Raw genomic sequence first — 19,794 nt, 5'->3', positions numbered from 1 at the left:
ACCTTTTTCAGGACCCTGTCTTTCAAAAATAAGTAGTCAAAATCCAAATAACTTCACAGATCTTCATTGTAAAGGGTTTAAACACTGTTTGCCATGCTTGTTCAATGAACATGCACCTGTGGAACGGTCGTTAAGACACTAACAGCTTACAGACAGTAAGCAATTAAGGTCACAGTTATGAAAACTTAGGACACTAAGGAGGCATTTCTACTGACTCTGAAAAACACCAAAAGAAAGATGCCCAGGGTCCCTGCTCATCTGTGTGAACGTGCCTTAGGCATGCTGCAAGGAGGCATGAGGACTGCAGATGTGGCCAGGGCAATAAATCGCAATGTCCATGCTGTGAGACGCCTAAGACAGCGCTACAGGGAGACAGGACAGACAGCTGATCGTCCTCATAGTGGCAGACCACGTGTAACAAACCCTGCACAGGATCAGTACATCCGAACATCACACCAGCGGGACAGGTACAGGATGGCAACAACAACTGCCCGAATTACACCAGGAACACACGATCCCTACATCAGTGCTCAGACTGTCTGCAATAGGCTGAGAGAGGCTGGACTGAGGGCTTGTAGACTTGTTGTATGGCAGGTCCTCACTAGACTTCACCAGAAACATTGCATATGGGCACAAACCCACCGTCGCTGGACCAGACAGGACTGGCAAAAAGTGCCCTTCTCTGATGAGTCGTGGTTTTGTCTCAGCAGGGGTGATGGTCAGATTCACGTTTATCGTCGAAGGAATGAGCGTTACACCGAGGCCTGTACTCTGGAGCGGGATCGAGGTGGAGGGTCCGTCATGGTCTGGGGCGGTGTGTCACAGCATCATCGGACTGAGCTTGTTGTCATTGCAGGCAATCTCAACACTGTGCGTTACAGGGAAGACATCCTCCTCCCTCATGTGGTACCCTTCCTGCAGGCTCATCCTGACATGACCCTCTAGCATGACAATGCCACCAGCCATACTGCTCGTTCTGTGTGGGATTTCCTGTAAGACAGGAATGTCAGTGTTCTGCCATGGCCAGCGAAGAGCCCGGATCTCAATCCCATTGAGCACGTCAGGGACCTGTTGGATCAGTGGGTGAGGGCTAGGACCATTCCCCCCAGAAATGTCCCGGAACTTGCAGGTGCCTTTGTGGAAGGGTGGGGTAACATCTCACAGCAAGAACTGGCAAATCTGGTGCAGTCCATGAGGAGAAGATGCACTGCAGTACTTAATGCAGCTGGTGGCCACACCAGATACTGGCTGTTACTTTTGATTTTGATCCCCCCTTTGTTCAGGGACACATTTTTCCATTTATGTTAGTCACATGTCTGTGGAACTTGTTCAGTTTATGTGTCAGTTGTTGAATCTTATGTTCATACAAATATTTACACATGTTAAGTTTGCTGACAGTGAGAGGACACTTCTTTTTTTGCTGAGTTTATATCTAGCTACTGTGATGAGACCGGGCCTCTTGGTCATCCACTGATTCCCAAGCTAGCTCCTCCATATAGCGCCGCTACTGTGGTGTGTAGTGTGGGGACTACTAGAGGCTAGCTTGCTCCTCCATATAGCGCCGCTACTGTGGTGTGTAGTGTGGGGACTACTAGAGGCTAGCTTGCTCCTCCATATAGCGCCGCTACTGTGGTGTGTAGTGTGGGGACTACTAGAGGCTAGCTAGCTTCTCTATATAGCGCCGCTGCTGTGGTGTGTAGTGTGGGGACTACAGAGGCTCGCTAGCTCCTCCATATAGCGCCACTACTGTGGTGTGTAGTGTGGGGACTACTAGAGGCTAGCTAGCTCCTCCATATAGCGCCGCTACTGTGGTGTGTAGTGTGGGGACTACTAGAGGCTAGCTAGCTAGCTCCTCTATATAGCGCCGCTACTGTGGTGTGGTCAGTTGACGGCCTACACCGGCCAAACCCGAACGATGCTGGGCCTATTGTGCGCCACCCTTTGTTACTCATACAGCCTGGAATCGAACCAGGGTGTCTGTAGTGATGCCTCTTGCACTGAGATGCAGTGCCTTAGACCGCCGCGCCACTCGGGTGCCCTCATTTCTAATGAGGTAGGACAGCACCAGACCAGGTCTCTCGGCCTTCCACCGCTTCCCAGAGCCAGTGTGTCTGTGTGTGATCACCACGGTGACAAAGATTCAACTGATTCCAATCAAAGTAGCAGCTCCATTGATGTGAGAGATTACACGCTGTCTGTTGGGGCCAAGATGAGGGTTCCAGGTGATTGGACACCCGTGTACCTGTCCATCTAGATAAGCCCCTCCCCCCGGATGGATTCCTTTCTTTCTGTTCTCTTCCCGTCCTTTTCCTCCGTCAGCCTCTGTCTATTTTTGTGAACTTGTGGCCGGTTCCCACAGTGTGGTTCCCATGATTATCAGCATGGAGATAGCGAGCGAAGGGGGTGGGGGGGGGGGGACAGAGAGCGGGAGACAGCAGTGTTGCACTGACTGCTTTGAGAGCGAGCATAGCGGGCTCAGCTCTGTCACTGGAGGGAGAGAGGGTGGGGGGGGCAAGCTGGTGTGCAGTTCATGAATATGAGTGTAGTGCAGGCTGCTGGGGAGGGGAGGGGTGCTCTGCCTCTGAGATAGAGGGCTGAGGTGGGGTAGGATGGAGCGAGGCGGAATAGAAGGGGGAGGGAGAACTGTTTAGGGGGCGAAGGGGCACTGAAAAAGGGACAGATTCAGTTCCCACACTTAGAATTACTGTGTCACAGGAGACTGAAAGGGACTGCCGCTGGCCCTGGGGAATTTAGCCGGGGGGAGGGAGGAGAGTGACACAGGAACTCTCTGCTCTTTCTATTGACTTTACCTCATTGCTTTCACACCAGTAGAGGTGACCCCCCCTCCTTTCCATGCCACCCCAACTCCTTAACCACCTCCTCCTCGCTGCTTCTTAACCTCCCCCTCTCTTCTCCTTCATATTCTCCCCCTCTCTTCTCCTTAACCTCCTCTTCTCCTTCTTAACCTCCCTCTTCTCCTTCTTAACCTCCCCCTCCTCTCTTCTCCTTCTTAACCTCCCCCTCCTCTCTTCTCCTTCTTAACCTTCTCCTCCTCTCTCCTCCTTCTTAACCTTCTCCTCCTCTCTCCTCCTTCTTAACGACCTCCTCCCCTCTTCTCCTTCTTAACCACCTCCTCCCCTCTTCTCCTTCTTAACCTCCCCCTCCCCTCTACTCCTTCTTAACCTCCTCCTCCTCCCCCTTCTTAACCTCCTCCTCTCTCCTCCTTCTTTACCTTCTCTTCCCCCTCCTCCTCCTTCTTAACCTTCTCCTCCCTCCTCTCTCCTCATTCTTTACCTTCTCCTCCCCCTCCTCCTCCTTCTTAACCTTCTCCTCCCTCCTCTCTCCTCCTTAACCTTCTCCTCCCCTCCTCTCTCCTCCTTCTTAACCTTCTCCTCCCCTCCTCTCTCCTCCTTCTTAACCTTCTCCTCCCCTCCTCTCTCCTCCTTCTTAACCTTCTCCTCCCCTCCTCTCTCCTCCTTCTTAACCTTCTCCTCCCCTCCTCTCTCCTCCTTCTTAACCTTCTCCTCCCCTCCTCTCTCCTCCTTCTTAACCTTCTCCTCCTCCCCTACTCTCTCCTCCTTCTTAACCTTCTCCTCCCCTTCCTCCTCCTTCTTAACCTCCTCTTCCCCTCCTCTCTCCTCCTTCTTAACCTTCTCCTCCCCCTCCTCCTCCTTCTTAACCTTCTCCTCCCCTCCTCTCTCCTCCTTCTTAACCTCCCTCTTAACCTCCTCCTTCTTAAACTCCTCCTCCTTAACCTCTCCTCCTCCTTAACCCCCCTCTCTTTTCCTCCTTAACCTCCCCTCCTCTCTCCTCTTTCTTAACCTCCCTCTTAAACTCCTCCTCCTTAACCTCCCTCTTAAACTCCTCCTCCTTAACCTCTCCTCCTCCTTAACCCCCCTCTCTTTTCCTCCTTAACCTCCCCCTCCTCTCTCCTCCTTCTTAACCTTCTCTCCCTTCTTTCTCCTCCTTCTTAACCTCCACCACCCCCATTATCCTTTTTTACTTGTGCTTTTGTTCACTGTCTTGTCCTGCTTCCTTTTTGAAACCCGTCTTTCTTTCTCCCCCTCTCTTCCTCCGCTGCGTTCTACCTCCTCAGGCCGCTGCGTCTCTTGTTGACACTGACGCTCTGAGGGAGAGCTTTGATGTCCCTCTGCGCTCTTTCTCACACACACACACACACACACACACACACACACACACACACACACCGATGCCTTATCCTGCATCTTTGCCACTTAACCCTACCATCGCGTGCGTGCGTTATCAGATTAACCACACATTATTTACCTAGCTAGATGTCCCGTCTCTAGACTGGTCTGACTGGACCAAATGATTACCGCGGTCAGTGATCATGGTGGTCATTCCATATTGCCGTGTGTCGTCCATTGATTTCACATGCTGATGGAAGAATGCTTATTATCTCTGCCTGTACGCTTCAAGGACTTTTTCATTGCATGTTTTTTCTAGGGTATTAAAACCCTATTTATGCATATTATCCATCAACTCAATCCTACTTCTATCGAGGTAATTTCATGCACAGTAAACCCCTAGTGGCAGCCTGTACCTGAGGAGGCGTAAGATCAAAGTGTAAAAAATTCACTTCTCCTTCCCCGTCCCACAGCTTCCTCAGCTTTCTCCTGCACCTCACCTTGGTCTCCCTACCCTGGCAACGTCCTTGTCCCACCACCCCACACACCCTTCCCAGTCCCATCCCACAGCTTTCTCAGGGAGAGGCTCCTGCAGGGCAGAGCAGCAGCCACTGTCAATATTTACAGTTGATTATGAATCACGTTAACATTACAATGTCATCCCGTGCATGCTTGTGTGTGCTTGTATCAGAACAAAGGTGTGAAATATGCGGCCGCGGTAGCGGGGTTGCGCAACGGAATCTGGTGGCGCTCCCATGACGGAGCCGTCAGACAGAAGCTTGGGAAGAGATAAGACAGAATGTTGACTTTGAGTGAGTGGGTGGGTGCACTCACTAACCGTTGTTTTGGAACAGTTATGATCTGATTGTCTGTCGTAGGGAATCCTGTCCGCCGTTCATTCCATTTCTATCTGCAACATTGTCAACATTGTTCTTATCTCTCAATAAACCCGTGGGAGTGCCGATTTATCATATTGAATAAGATTACATGTACGGGGGGGGGGGATCCTAGATCAGCACTTCTACTCTGAGATGCTTTATAAATACGGGCCCTGGTCTCTGAATTTTCAGTATATTTTATGAGGTATGACTAGTGGTTCTATTGAACCTGATCATTACAGCACTATATGTGTTGCTAATAATAACACAACGATAGCACAGTAGTAACACAGCCATAACACAGTTAGGGCTGGCACACAAGCAAGGTGTTGTTGTAAACAAGTCTTTTGGTTCCTTTGGCAACGCCCACCACAATGCAGCAGCAGCACACATAGAAATATAATGAATAGAAGGGTCTTGGAACCTCTAACCCTGACAATTATCTTGGTAAACTCCTGGGTATTGTAGAATGTTCATTTAAATGATGTTGACTGATGTGGCTCATGCAATGGAATGTATTTATTTTGTAATGTCAGTTGAGTTGAATCAACAAATCACAGAACATATTGATGGGTGCACTTCCTACTTTTACTTCCTGCTTTTCTCCTATGGGTACACTCCCAATGGCCGCCGGTCCCCCCGTTATGCCACCATTGACTTGAATGGGGATACCCGTTCTATTCATTCAATTTCTATGGCAGCTCATGCGGTCAGGAGCGGAGGAGAGTGGATTGCTATTCCAACGGTTATTACGGCAACTGCGGTCATTTGGTTGGCCAATTACCGTCATCCAAAATTCCATAAAATGGAACGTAGTATTCTAGGCTCCTGTTACAGCATGTTTCAATCTATAGCTACTACTTGTCCTTTAATCTACATTCAAAAAACAGTTTCTTCCGGTCAGCAACACTCACAGACTAGCTGTTGAATACATTTTTTTGGGGGGGGGGTTAGCTGTTTTTAACCTCCTTCAAAACTCATTACCCCAATCGCATTGTCCAAGGACCTTTTCAACATGTTGGTTGCCTGAGCTGTTTTGAGTTAGTAAGCCTCACCTATCTGGCCTGGTAAAGAAAGAGAGAGAGAGGTGAAAGGGAAAATAGAATGAACTTATAGGACCAGAGAACAGTATTTGTGACTATCTAATGCTGAGACTACACTGAGGGCTAGGAGGGCAACAATCAATGGGGGTTTCTGTGCGTGTGTGGAGTCCCTGGCTGTTCCCAAGCCACTACCAAACAAAGCCACTACCGGCCGGGATCCAAGGGCTAAGCCAAGGACATAAAGACTCCTCTTAATCAATTGCTCTGTTGCCTGGCCCTCTTTTTGCACTCTAACCTAAAGTACCCTTTTGAGCCCCAACGTCGTATGCTAGGCAAGAGAAAGAATGGGATTCTTCCTGATGAATCATGAATTTCTGTTTTTCTGACATTAACCTCCATTGATATAAAATTGGAGCTGACCCATCCCTAGACAAACTCCTGTTGTCCTGATTACATTCCTGCCAAGAAAAGAACTAGAGATGGCCGAAACCAACATTATCAAGGATACATAACCCAACACTATTAACATAACACAACATTATCTAGGCTACATAACCCAACACTATTAACATAATAACATTATCTAGACTCCATAACCCAACACTATTAACATAACGCTACATAACCCAACACTATTAACATAACATTATCTACACTCCATAACCCAACACTATTAACATAACACAACATTATCTAGGATACATAACCCAACACTATTAACATAACGCTACATAACCCAACACTATTAACATAACATTATCTACACTCCATAACCCAACACTATTAACATAACACAACATTATCTAGGATACATAACCCAACACTATTAACATTACATAACCCAACACTATTAACATAACATTATCTAGACTCCATAACCCAACACTATTAACATAACACAACATTATCTAGGATACATAACCCAACACTATTAACATTACATAACCCAACACTATTAACACAACATTATCTAGGCTACATAACCCAACACTATTAACACAACATTATCTAGGCTACATAACCCAACACTATTAACATAACACAACATTATCTAGGCTACATAACCCAACACTATTAACATAATAACATTATCTAGACTCCATAACCCAACACTATTAACATAACGCTACATAACCCAACACTATTAACATAACATTATCTACACTCCATAACCCAACACTATTAACATGACACAACATTATCTAGACTCCATAACCTAACATTATTAACATGACACAACAATATCGCAATTCACAAAGTTGGAGGAAAACAGAAAGGAAAAAGCACGTTTGAAAAAACCCAGAAACTTGCACCGGCATCAAAAGTCAACGGAACCCAACATTATCTAGGCAACTGTGCCTTCGGAAACTATTCAGACCCCTTGACTTTTCCCACATTTTGTTGCGTGACAGCTTTATTCTAAAATGGATTAAATAAATAAATAAATCTCACCAATCTATACATAATACCCCATAATGACACAGCCGAAAAGTAAAAAAAAAATATTTTAGCAAACAGAAATACCTTATTTACATAAGTATTCAGACCCTTTCCTATAAGACTTGAAATTGAGCTCGGGTGCATCCTGTTTTCATTGATCATACTTGATGTCCACCTGTGGTAAATTCAATTGATTGGACAAGATTCGGAAAGGCTGTCTATATAAGGTCCCATTGTTGACAGTGCATGTCAGAGCAAAAACCAAGACATGAGGTCGAAGGAATTGTCCGTAGAGCTCCGATGCAGGATTGTGTCGAGGCACAGATCTGGGGAAGGGTACCAAAAAATGTCTGCAGCATTGAAGGTCCCCAAGAACACAGTGGCCTCCATTCTTAAATGGAAGAAGTTTGGAACCACCAAGACTCTTCCTAGAGCTGGCCGCCCGGCCAAACTGAGCAATCGGAGGAGAAGGCCCTTGGTCAGGGAGGTGACCAAGAACCCGATGGTCACTCTGACAGAGCTCCAGAGTGCCTTTGTGGAGATAGGAGAAACTTCCAGAAGGACAATCATCTCTGCAGCACTCCACCAATCAGGCCTTTATGGCCAGACATGACAGCGTGCTATGAGTTTGCCAAAAGGCACCTAAAGACTCTCAGAACATGAGAAACAAGATTCTCTGGTCTGATGAAACCAAGATTGAACTCTTTGGCCTGAATGTCAAGCGTCACGTCTGGAGGAAACCTGGCACCATCCCTACGGTGAAGCATGGTGGTGCAGCATCATGCTGTGGCGATGTTTTTCAGCGGCAAGGATTGGGAGACTAGTCAGGCAAAGATGAGCAGAGCAAAGTACAGAGACATCCTTGATGAAAACCTGCTCCAGAACACTCAGGACTTCAAATTGGGGCGAAACTTCACCTTCCAACAGGACAGCGACCCTAAGCACACAGCCAAGACAATGCAGGAGTGGCTTCGGGACAAGTCTCTGAATGTCCTTCAGTGGCCCAGCCAGAGCCCGATCGAACATCTCTGGAGAGACCGGAAAATAGCTGTGCAGCAACTCTCTCCGTCCAACCTGGCAGAGCTTGAGAGGATCTGCAGAGAACTGTGGCTCAGTTGGTAGAGCATGGTGTTTGCAACGCCAGCATGGTGTGTGCAACGCCAGGGTTGTGGGTTCGATTCCCATGGGGGGCCAGTGCAAAAAAATATATATATATAATAATAATAATGCATGAAATGAAATGTATGCATTCACTACTGTAAGTCGCTCTGGATAAGAGCGTCTGCTAAATGACTAACATGTAAATGTAAGAATGGGAGAAACTCCCCAAATTCAGGTGTGCCAAGCAAGTAGCGTCATACCCAAGATGACTCAATGCTGTAATCACTGCCAAAGGTGCTTGAACAAAGTACTGAGTAAAGGGTCTGAATACTTATGTAAATATGATATTTCTGTTTTTTATTTGCAATAAATTTGCAACAGTTTCTATAAACCTTTTATTATTATTATGGGGTATTGTGTGTAGATTGAGGCGAGAAAAATTATGTAATACATTTTAGAATAAGGCTGTAACGTAACAAAATGTGGAAAAAGTGAAGGGGTCTGAACATTCCGAAGGCACTGTAAAAAGAAACTTTTTTTTTAACCTTTTTTATTTAACTAGGCAAGTCATTTAAGAACAAATTCTTATTTTCAATGTCGGCCTGGGAACAGTGGGTTAACTGGGTTAACTGCCTTGTTCAGGGGCAGAATGACAGATTTGTACCTTGTCAGCTCGGGGATTCGATCTTGCAACCTTTCTGTTACTCGTCCGACGCTCTAACCACTAGGCTACCTGCCGCGTACATAACCTAACATTATCAACGTAACCCAACATTATCTAGGCTACATAACCCACCATTATCCAGGCTGCATGACCCAACATTATCAACATGGAGCAACATTATCGGCATAGCCTTGCATGATCTGGGATAAATAACCAACATTATCTAGACTGCATAACCCAATATAACTAAACATTATCAACCTAACCAAACATCATCAACATAACCCAACATTATCTGACTTCACAAAGCTGTATGCTGGTGGAAACACAAATGGAAAAACATGCCTGGCTGCTGACCGGTCTGTGACATTAGCCAGAGTTAGACTGTAGATAATAGATATTCAGTCAGGTCAGGCCCCTAGCTGTTCCAAGTTCAGGGTTCATCACAGGTCAGACCTACTCATTAACCCAGATGCACTAATCAAAGAGCTGCAGGGTCTCTGTGATGTGAAAGTGGGGAGTTCAAACTCAATGAGTTTTCTACTGCAGAGCAGCTAAATGCACACATTACCCCCTTAAACAAGTAATTTCCATAGTTGTAACTGGGAAAGTCAACAACAAAAAAATAAGCACTTTTTGATGGTTTGAAAGGTTTTGTTTATGTGCCATCACATCAGTTCATGTATACATACAGAACCAGTCAAAAGTTTGGACACACCTACTCATTCAAAGGTTTTTCTTAATTTTAACTTTTTTCTACATTGTAGAATAATAGTGAAGACATCAAAACTATGAAATAACACTTATGGAATCATGTAGTAACCAAAAAAGTGTTAAACAATCAAAATATATATTAGTTTCTTCAAAGTAGCCACCCTTTGCCTTCATGATGGCTTTGTACACGCTTGGCATTCTCTCAACCAGCTTCATGAGGTAGTCACCTGGAATACATTTCAGTTAACAGGTGTGCCTTGTTAAAAGTAAATTTGTGGAATTTCTTTCCTTTTTCATGTGTTTGAGCCAATCAATGCTGTGACAACGTAGGGGTGTGCAAAGCTGTCATCAAGGCAAATGGTGGCTACTTCGAAGAATCTCAGTTATAAAATATATTTTGTGTTGTTTAGCACTTTTTTGGTTACTACATGATTCCATATGTGTTATTTCATAGTTTAGTTTTGATGTCTTCACTATTATTCTACAATGTATAAAACAGTAAAGAACTAAAGAAAACCCCTGGAATCAGAAGGTGTGCCCAGTTTATTTGTATGTCATGTACTCAACAATCCACATGTGTGAGCACTGACTGTACCGTATTTATTTTGGTTCATTTAATCATTTTAAGCACCGACGATATGGTTTGGTTTGCACCCACTTGTGTTTATTTTGGTTTCAATGAAACAAACAGATAATGTGCTTTTTTATTTTACATCTGTATCCATGTGTTGGCCATAGTTCCTAGCATATCAACTAGCACATAGCAGAGAAGTCAGGTAACTACTAGTGGAGAGAGAGGCTGGTCCTGGAGAATGTCTCCAACACCCCTCCCCCCAGTTCCCACGCTGTTACTCCTCCCTCCCTAGCAGATCTTTACCTGACTCACTCCACTCTCCGCTCGCTGCTTTTTGAATCAAATCACTAACGCTCCATTGGCTAGCCACCCAGGTCACTAACACTCCATTGGCTAGCCACCCAGGTCACTAACACTCCATTGGCTAGCGGCCCGGGTCACTAACACTCCATTGGCTAGCGGCCCGGGTCACTAACACTCCATTGGCTAGCGACCCAGGTCACTAACACTCCATTGGCTAGCGGCCCGGGTCACTAACACTCCATTGGCTAGCGGCCCGGGTCACTAACACTCCATTGGCTAGCGGCTGGCTCACTAGCTCTCCATTAGCTATCGGCACTGGGTTGTGTGACCCAGCAGTCGGCCAGTCCTGCCTCCTGTATGCGGTCCAGGATTTTCCCATGGGAGCAGCCTGAGGAGAGCGGGGACTGTGTGTCGGTGGAAGAAAAGTCTCTCTCCCACCACCTCCCACCTTTCCTCTCCCTCTTCACTCGCTAGCCCTCTGCCTTTCTCCTCTCTACTCTTTTCACCACCACTCTCCTTTCAAACACAGTATCACATTCTTAATACCCTTATTGTCACAACAACAGACATTCTCTTTGGCTTTGTCCCCAAAAAGTGTGAGATACCCAGACTTGTAAGAAGAGTATAGAGACCTGGGTTACAAGTGTACCTTGGCAACACCCATGAAACATTTGACACATTTGTACATGTTGTGTTTATGTGGACAACATGTATTTTTTAAGTAGTTAGTATTACATTGGCTAGTTCATTTGTTCTCTGTAGACAACAATGCCTCTACTAAACAGTCATGCATATGCTATTCATATACTTTGAGAAAGAGGATGCATTGATTGCATTATAACAAAATTAAAATCGCATTTTAACACCAAGGTGGCATTTTATGGTAGTGTGTGTGTGTGTAGAGAGGGAATGGTGTGTCTGATGAGGATGGTGTGTCTATTTGTGTCAGAACGGTGTGTGTGTGTGTGTGGACTGTGTGGACAGTGTGTGTGTATTTGTGTCAGAACTTTGTGTGTGTGGACAGTGTGTGTGAGGACGGTGTGTGTGTGTGTGTGTGTGTGAGGACTGTGTGTGTGAGGACTGTGTGTGTGTGGACAGTGTGTGTGTGTGTGTGGGAGGACGGTGTGTATGTGTTGTGTCTGTGTAACAAACGTGGATGGAAGGAATGAAAACAGCACATGGATAAGCTGGGAGAGTTACGGGAGCAGGTTTTGTCTTGCTCGACCATGGGAAACTTTGAGCTGAGTAAATAGTGACTGTTTTCCTGGCTGAAATGCTGGTGTGTGTGAGTGAGTGAGAGATCAGCCAAGGTAGAATACTGAGGGCGTGAGAGCGATGTCTCCATTCAGAGGTTAACACCTGTGTCACTCCCACACCTCCATGGACTACACTGCAGTCTCTACACTCACATGGCTTATATCCCTTTCAAATTAAGATGTTTTTTTCCCGCCAACTGTTTTCCTTTTTTTTTTTATATCTGAATGGTATTGTCAGTATCAAAGCAGAAACTTTTATTTCCGCCAAACGACCTAGTAATTTCAGTAAAGTTCTGACTACTGTTCGGTATGAAAAGTAGCCGTAATGCTGAGGCTGCTGTGACACGCACTACACTCTTAATGTCTTGATGGTTGCTAGGCAGCGCCCGTTACTACTATCCTCCTGGCAGTTCTAAACTTTGCAAGGCATGGTTTTCTCGACCACAACTAGATGGATCCATGAAGAATTACTGTGGGAATGAATAGCACTGAATGACGAAAATATTGGAACAAAGTAGGCTAATGTGTCATCACCAACAAACTATCATGGTTGTGAAGAGGGCACGACAACAGCTGCACCATCGAGAGCATCCTGACTGGTTGCATCACCGCCTGGTATGGCAACTGCTCGGCATCTGACCGCAAGGCGCTACAGAGGGTAGTGCGTACGGCCCAGTTCATCACTGGGGCAGAGCTCCCACACCAGGCGGTGTCAGAGGAAGGCCCTAAAGTCACAGACTGTTCTCTCTTCTACCGCACGGCAAGCAGTACCGGAATGCCAAATCTATGTCCAAAAGGCTTCTTAACAGCTTCTACCCCCAAGCCATAAGACTGCTGAACAGTTAATCAGATGGCCACCCAGACTATTTACATTGACCCCTTTTTTACACTGCTGCTACTCTATACATAGTCACTAATAACTCAACCTACATGTACATATGACCTCAATTACCTCAACTAACCTGTATCCCCGCACGTTGACTCGGTACCGGTACCCACTGTATATAGCCCCGTTATTGTTATTTTATTGTAACTTTTTTTTACTTCAGTTTATTTAAAAGATATTTTCTTACTCTGCATTGTTGGTTTAGGACTTGTAAGTAAGCACTTCACTAAGGTCTACACCTGTTGTATTCGGCGCATGTGACAAATACATAAAAAATGTTTTTAATGCAATTGAATGCATGTATCAAATTGTTGCTTATTGAAACTCCCAAAGTCATCCAATCCTTGTAATACATTTTAAGCAATAGCCTACCCGCGTATGGTCAACTAGAGGATCATTTCAGCACCGTTTTGATTGGGTCAGCGCCAACCGCGCTGCTTTGAGACAAGCGTTGGGACTCGTCTTGATAAATCAATGTCAGATCTTTGTTTTCACTGAATCTCCATTTGGATATTGGTTAGACTACAATTATGCTGTGAAAATGTTAGCTAAGTTGAGCTGAGTGCTGCTCATGATCATCTTGTTTAGTTGACAAATTTATTAGTAGTGATCAGAACATTTTGCCAGGATGTTATGTAGTTTAACAAGTGGATTATTTGGCTCTTCAGTCGCTTAGTAGCCAAGGCCTACTCCCGATCAAAATCCTGTGACTTCACTGACTTGTCTGAATCAATCAATGTGATTTTTGTTTCACTGAATCTGTCTGTATAGGCTAGTTGGTTCATCTGTTTCTGGCTGGACAAATAAGTGGAGCCGGTATGGCAAATAAGTGGAGCGGTACGGCAAATCTATTAATTTGCTCATCTAACACTGTCAGAAACGTTTAGCATGCTGTAATGTAGCCTAAATCAAATGTTAATCTATCACTGATCAGAAACATTTAGCATGCTGTAATGTAGCCTAAATCAAGAGTAGGACTTTCATTTTGATCGATCTCATGTAGGCAACTCCAAAAGCCAGAGGAGGTTGTGAAATATGAGCACGAGACATGCTTTTGAAAATGTAGATTGCTATTATTTTCTATCAGTGTCATGATGACGATAAGACCCTATGCCTGCTCCCTAACAAAGTGGAGTGAGGGTAGGAAAGACCCTACTCCTGCTCTCTAACAGAGTGGAGTGAGGGTAGGAAAGACCCTACTCCTGCTCTCTAACAGAGTGGAGTGAGGGTAGGAAAGACCCTACTCCTGCTCCCTAACAAAGTGGAGTGAGGGTAGGAAAGAGATTAAATGTGGGTAAAAAAACATGGGCTTGGGCTCGATTTCAAAATATCACTTTTTTAGAGTTTCCACACATTCCTGTGACACAAGTTGTACAGGAAGAATATTCATTGTATTTTATTCTGTTATATTCCACTATAGTTTTACTATAATGTACACTGAGTATACCAAACATTAGGAATACTAATATTGAGTTGCGCACCCCCCCATTTTGCCCTCAGAATAGCCTAAATTCGTCAGGGCATGGACTCTACAAGTTGTCAAAAGCGTTCCACAGGGATGCTGGCCCATGTTGACTCCAATGCTTCCAACAGTTGTGTCAAGTTGGCTGGATGTCCTTTGGGTGGTGGACCATTCTTGATACATACGGGAAACTATTGAGCGTGAAAAACCCAGCAGCGTTGCCGTTCTTGACACAATCAAACCGGTTCGACTGGCACATACTACCATACCCCGTTCAAAGGCACTTAAATCTTTTGTCTTGCCCTTTCACCCTCTGACTGGCGGACATGCACAATCCATGTCTGAATTGTCTCAAGGATTAAAAATCCTTCTTTAACCTGGTGCCACCCCTTCATCTACACTGATTGAAGTGGATTTAACAAATGATCTCAATAAGGGATCATGGCTTTCACCTGGATTCACCTGGTCAGTCTGTCATGGAAAGAGCAGGTGTTCATGTTTTGTCCAATCGGTGTATATGTGTTGACTGTGATCGGGTAGGTGTGTCTAGTCTGTTAATGAACAAAATAACGAACTATTGATTTGATTTGGATGGTGCAGCCACGGCTACACAGACCCGTAACATTGGCCTAATAAAAAATATGCTATTCTATTGTAATGAAAATACATTTTATTAATCTCAATGTTTCTTAGGACCTGCCTAAAATGTATTAATTGTTGATGGTGTATGTTTATTAAAATAGACGCCCACCACTACTACCACTCGTACTTCATCTCAGTGCTAGAGGTGTCACTACAGACCCTGGTTCGATCCCGGGCTGTATCACAACCGGCAGTGATTGGGAGTCCCATAGGGTGGCGCACAATTGGCCCAGCGTCATCCGAGTTAGGGTTTGGCCGGGGTAGGCAGTCATTGTAAATACAAATTATTTCTTAACTGACTTGCCTAGTTAAATAAAGGTAAAATAAATAGACCGCCGCGCCACCTGGGAGCCCATCATATCATTTACACATTATTATACATGTTATTAACGTAGACTATTAATGTTCTAATATTAAAGGTATTGTGCGCCGCCTTATAGTTCAATCTGTCCACGGAGGACAGGAACTGAGCTGGCTGGTATTCATTAGGCACCAAGCGGAGTTCAAAAGACTGGAACGGGGAGGGAATACCTGAACTTTTGCAATGAGAAACGCTCATTTTCGTTGCTACACTTTCCCCTAATGAATACTGACTGTCTGTTGATTTACAGCCCCCTTCTTTAAGTGGTGTTGTTGTACAGGGGTGGAGTTCAGGTGTATTTACAGGGCATTTAGCACCAGTGTGCTGCCAGGGGGGCTAGAGATGGGAGAACTAGAGAACACAAAAGCACCAAGGAAGTGTGAATTCTACCTAGGGGTCAACACTGTCTCCACAGTTCCTCTCCATCCCCTGGGTGAGGTGAGGGCTGAGGTGTGTGTGTGAGAGAATGATTGGCTGTGGGGTAGACACTGGTTGACTCTCGTCTGGTGTCTGGTGTGTGGGTGCTGCGGAAATGCCTGATGGTCTTCACAACATCACATGAAATGCCTTACCTTGGAGAGGAAGGTTTACACAGGCTCTCTTTTTGGCTAGCAGATGGTTTTATTCAAAGTGACTTACAGTTGACACAGCTACATTTATTCAGTACATGTGGTGTTGCCAGCTCCATGCTTCATTCATGTCTCTTGTGAATACCATGCCAATGTAATACAGTAGATAAATATGAACTTTTCTTTCTGTATTTCAAGGTGTGTAGGAGGGCTGGGCGTGTAAAGTCGTCCGCATGCTTCCGATCCGAAACAGTTTGGAACAGTTCTTGCATTTTATTATGAGTAAATTGTATAACGTTTTATTTAGTTTTGGTGTTCGTTAAGGGTTTGTGCTGTACCAAACAGCTTAGTTAGATGTCAAATTGCGCTACCTATTTTTATTTAACCTTTTATTTAACTAGGCAAGTTAGTTAAGAACAAATTCTTATTTACAATGACGGCCTAGGAACAGTGGGTTAACTGCCTTGTTCAGGGGCAGAACGACAGATTTTTACCTTGTCAGCTCTGGGATTCGATCTAGCAACCTTTCGGTTACTAGTCCAACGCTCTAACCACTAGGCTACCTGCCGACTAAGATCTCTGCAAAAACGTCAAAATTAATGACAGATTTCTTGAGCTATCTTAGATTCATTCTGACTTTTGAGGAAGTGTATATTGGCTACGGAGTCTCAAAATGGACAAACTATTGAAGCTAAGGTCTTTTAAGGGAGTATGCTCGAAACGCTCGTTCGGTTCGCTAGAACACTCATTGGGTTCTCGGCTAGGTGTCAGCCGAACCGAAGCATGCGGAAGCCTTAACAGTGACCAGTATCTTTATGTATTTCAAGGTGTGTAACAGTGACCAGTACCTGAAGATGCCTAGAGAAAACATGACACGCCTGCTGAAGGAGAGAGGTACGTTCCCTGTCCCTTCCTCAGACACCTTTTGGTTTCAAAGGTGAGACATTTTAATTTAGAAAAGTAAATGAATGGAGTTCCTGCGGGACAAATATTTTCTATTCAGTGAGTTTTCTATTCCTCTCTGCAGGGTTTCTACAACAACAGCAGCAGGCTCCTGTTCCACCGGAGGGTGAAACCTGGGACGACTCCCCTTCCCCGGCCCCATTCCTGGCCCCAGGGGCCCCCAGGTACTCCCCTCACTGTCGCTGGGCCCCTCTGTCAGACCTGGACTCCACCACCCTCACCTTCCCTAGGGGAGCGGTGTTACAACTGCACACCGTACCCCCCGGCCTGCTACCCAGGATACCCTTCTTCTTTATCTGCACTGGCTGTGGCAAGATCTTCTGGGAGGGCTCCCACTTCAGCAGGGTCCTGTCACAGTTTCAGGAAGTGTTGTGTATCACTGAGGATACTGAGGATACTCCCGAGTTTTTCAACCCAACAGGCCCGACCCCTAACCTCTGACCGCTAATCTCTGTCCATCTTGCAGGGATCAAAATGGCCGCTGACTGAACTAGGCCTACTGTACTGATTACTGTCTTCACACACCTATTTTGGTGCTTTTCCATTTCGTCAAACTTTATCTTCCTAGTTTACTACGTCCCGTTCTACAGACTTATGGAATTAACACAAATTTTACCTTCAAATTTCCTTGAGTTTTGAAGCAATATGTTATTATGAGTTGTAAGACTGGTTTGTCTTTTTATGTGGGAATGGATCAGGTGATGACTGCGGTCTACTGTCTGGGAAGCTTTTTTACGAGTATGTGTTTTATTAAGACACAGTACCAGTCAAAAGTTTAGACACATCTACTCATTCAAGGGTTTTTCTTTATTTTTACTGTTTTATACATTGTAGAATAATAGTGAAGATATCAAAACTATGAAATAACACATATGGAATCATGTAGTAACCAAAAAAGTGTTAAACAAATCAAAATATATTTTAGATTTTAGATTCTTCAAAGTAGCCATCCTTTGTCTTGATAATAGCTTTGCACACTTTTGGCATTCTCTCAACCAGCTTCATGAGGATTGCTTTTCCAACAGTCTTGAAGGAGTTTCCACATATGCTGAGCACTTGTTGGCTGCTTTTCCTTCACTCTGCGGTCCAACTCATCCCAAACCATCTCAATTGGGTTGAGGCCGGGTGATTGTGGAGGCCAGGTCATCTGATGCAGCACTCCATCACTCTCCTTGAGAGGTTCCAGATGTGTTATTTGTGTGTGTTATTATACATATGTGTTATTATTCCATATGTGTTATTTCATAGTGTTGATGTCTTCACTATTATTCTACAATGTAGAAAATTGTCAAAATAAAGAAAAACCCACAAATGAGTAGATGTTCTAAAACTTTTGACTGGTACGGTATATGTTCTTCATCTTAAACCCGGTTTGATTTTTAACTACTTTTCCATAAGTGACAAGGGGCTTCATACTATTCTATATTCTGTGAATCCTGTATTTTATTGTTGATTATGAAATAAGTGGTTTTATAAAAAGGTAACTCTCGTTATCACTGATGGCGTTCCGTATTTCTGTCAATTATTTATTTCATTCTTATCTTAGGATGGTGGTAGACAGGCTCCAACCAGCCTGAGATGAGGTGCAGCCAACATCTTAGTTTGTTTTCTTACTTTTCATAATGTTTTGGATGTCTATGGCTATTATGTGCTGATCTTATTGCTCCATTTCAACAGGAGGGCTTCATTGACTTTTAGGCAATCTAAAAGACTATTACAAAATCACTTACCTAAGATGTCTGGAGGCTCTTCTCATATTGGATGGCGATAGTGGTTTACATGACTTCACCTCTGGGACTGGTGGTGTAACGTGACCCACCGTTCACCTCTGGGACTAGTGGTGTAACGTGACCCACCACTCACCTCTGGGACTGGTGGTGTAACGTGACCCACCGCTCACCTCTGGGACTGGTGGTGTAACGTGACCCACCGTTCACCTCTGGGACTGGTGGTGTAACGTGACCCACCGTTCACCTCTGGGACTGGTGGTGTAACGTGACCCACCGCTCACCTCTGGGACTGGTGGTGTAACGTGACCCACCGCTCACCTCTGGGACTGGTGGTGTAACGTGACCCACCACTCACCTCTGGGACTGGTGGTGTAACGTGACCCACCGCTCACCTCTGGGACTGGTGGTGTAACGTGATTGACCGCTCAAGGTCCCCCGGTAACTCAAACCCTCCCCTGGCCCCCTTTCTGTTTCAGTCGCTGGTCAACAGAGGTGTGAGCTGCTTTATCCTCTTTCCGTCCATGCTAAACAAATGAACACAAAGGACCAAACATCAAGATAATAAAGGCTTTTGTTGCTTCAGTTGACTGTTACTGTACTTAGTCTTGTTTTGTAAAGTAAAAGTGCTTCTCTGTACATCAACTGTCAGTCAGAGCAGGTTAAAGGTTAAAGCAACATAAGGAAGAATAGTAGAATACACCAGGTGCATTGTGGTTGTGCATCAGCAGTTTTTCTCTTGTCAGTCACTGACAGTCACTCAATTAGCCATGTCAGCTAACCATTTGTAGTTAGGTAGTTAGTCTAGCCAGCTATCTAAACTTTTAGAAATCATGGCCAAATACCGACCAATACCGAACCGTCTCCCAGTCCCTGCAGCTGAAAAACATCCCCACAACATGATGCTGCCACCACCATGCTTCATCGTAGGGATGGTGCCAGGTTTCCTCCAGATGTGACGCTTGGCATTCACACCAAAGAGTTCAATCTTGGTTTCATCAGACCAGAGAATCTTGTTTCTCATGGTCTGAGAGTCTTTAGATGCCTTTTGGCAAACTCCAAG

At 44.9% G+C, this 19,794-nt stretch overlaps 1 protein-coding gene and 1 long non-coding RNA gene across 2 annotated transcripts in view; one reads left to right on the top strand and one right to left on the bottom strand.

Moving 5' to 3' along the window:
- The window catches only part of exd3 (exonuclease 3'-5' domain containing 3), a 62,734-nt gene extending 44,898 nt beyond the window's left edge, over positions 1–17,836 (top strand). The window contains exons 20-21 of the mRNA XM_029692272.1: positions 16,869–16,935; positions 17,069–17,836. Coding sequence (XP_029548132.1) covers positions 16,869–16,935; positions 17,069–17,445 — 444 coding nt within the window. The 3' untranslated portion in view covers positions 17,446–17,836. The remainder of the gene's footprint in view (positions 1–16,868; positions 16,936–17,068) is intronic.
- Positions 17,837–18,516: 680 nt separating this feature from the next.
- Positions 18,517–19,002, bottom strand: LOC115148265 (uncharacterized). The gene is made up of 2 exons (XR_003866621.1): positions 18,868–19,002; positions 18,517–18,793 (listed from the first exon to the last, which is right to left on the bottom strand). It is a non-coding gene; the product is annotated as an uncharacterized LOC115148265 (long non-coding RNA).
- Positions 19,003–19,794: the final 792 nt, after the last annotated feature.

The sequence above is a fragment of the Salmo trutta genome, chromosome 15 (genome assembly GCF_901001165.1).
Source record: "Salmo trutta chromosome 15, fSalTru1.1, whole genome shotgun sequence".
NCBI classification, from domain to species: domain Eukaryota; kingdom Metazoa; phylum Chordata; class Actinopteri; order Salmoniformes; family Salmonidae; genus Salmo; species Salmo trutta.
Note: the sequence above shows the minus strand (reverse complement) of the source record. Positions and strands in the feature narration are given on the sequence as shown.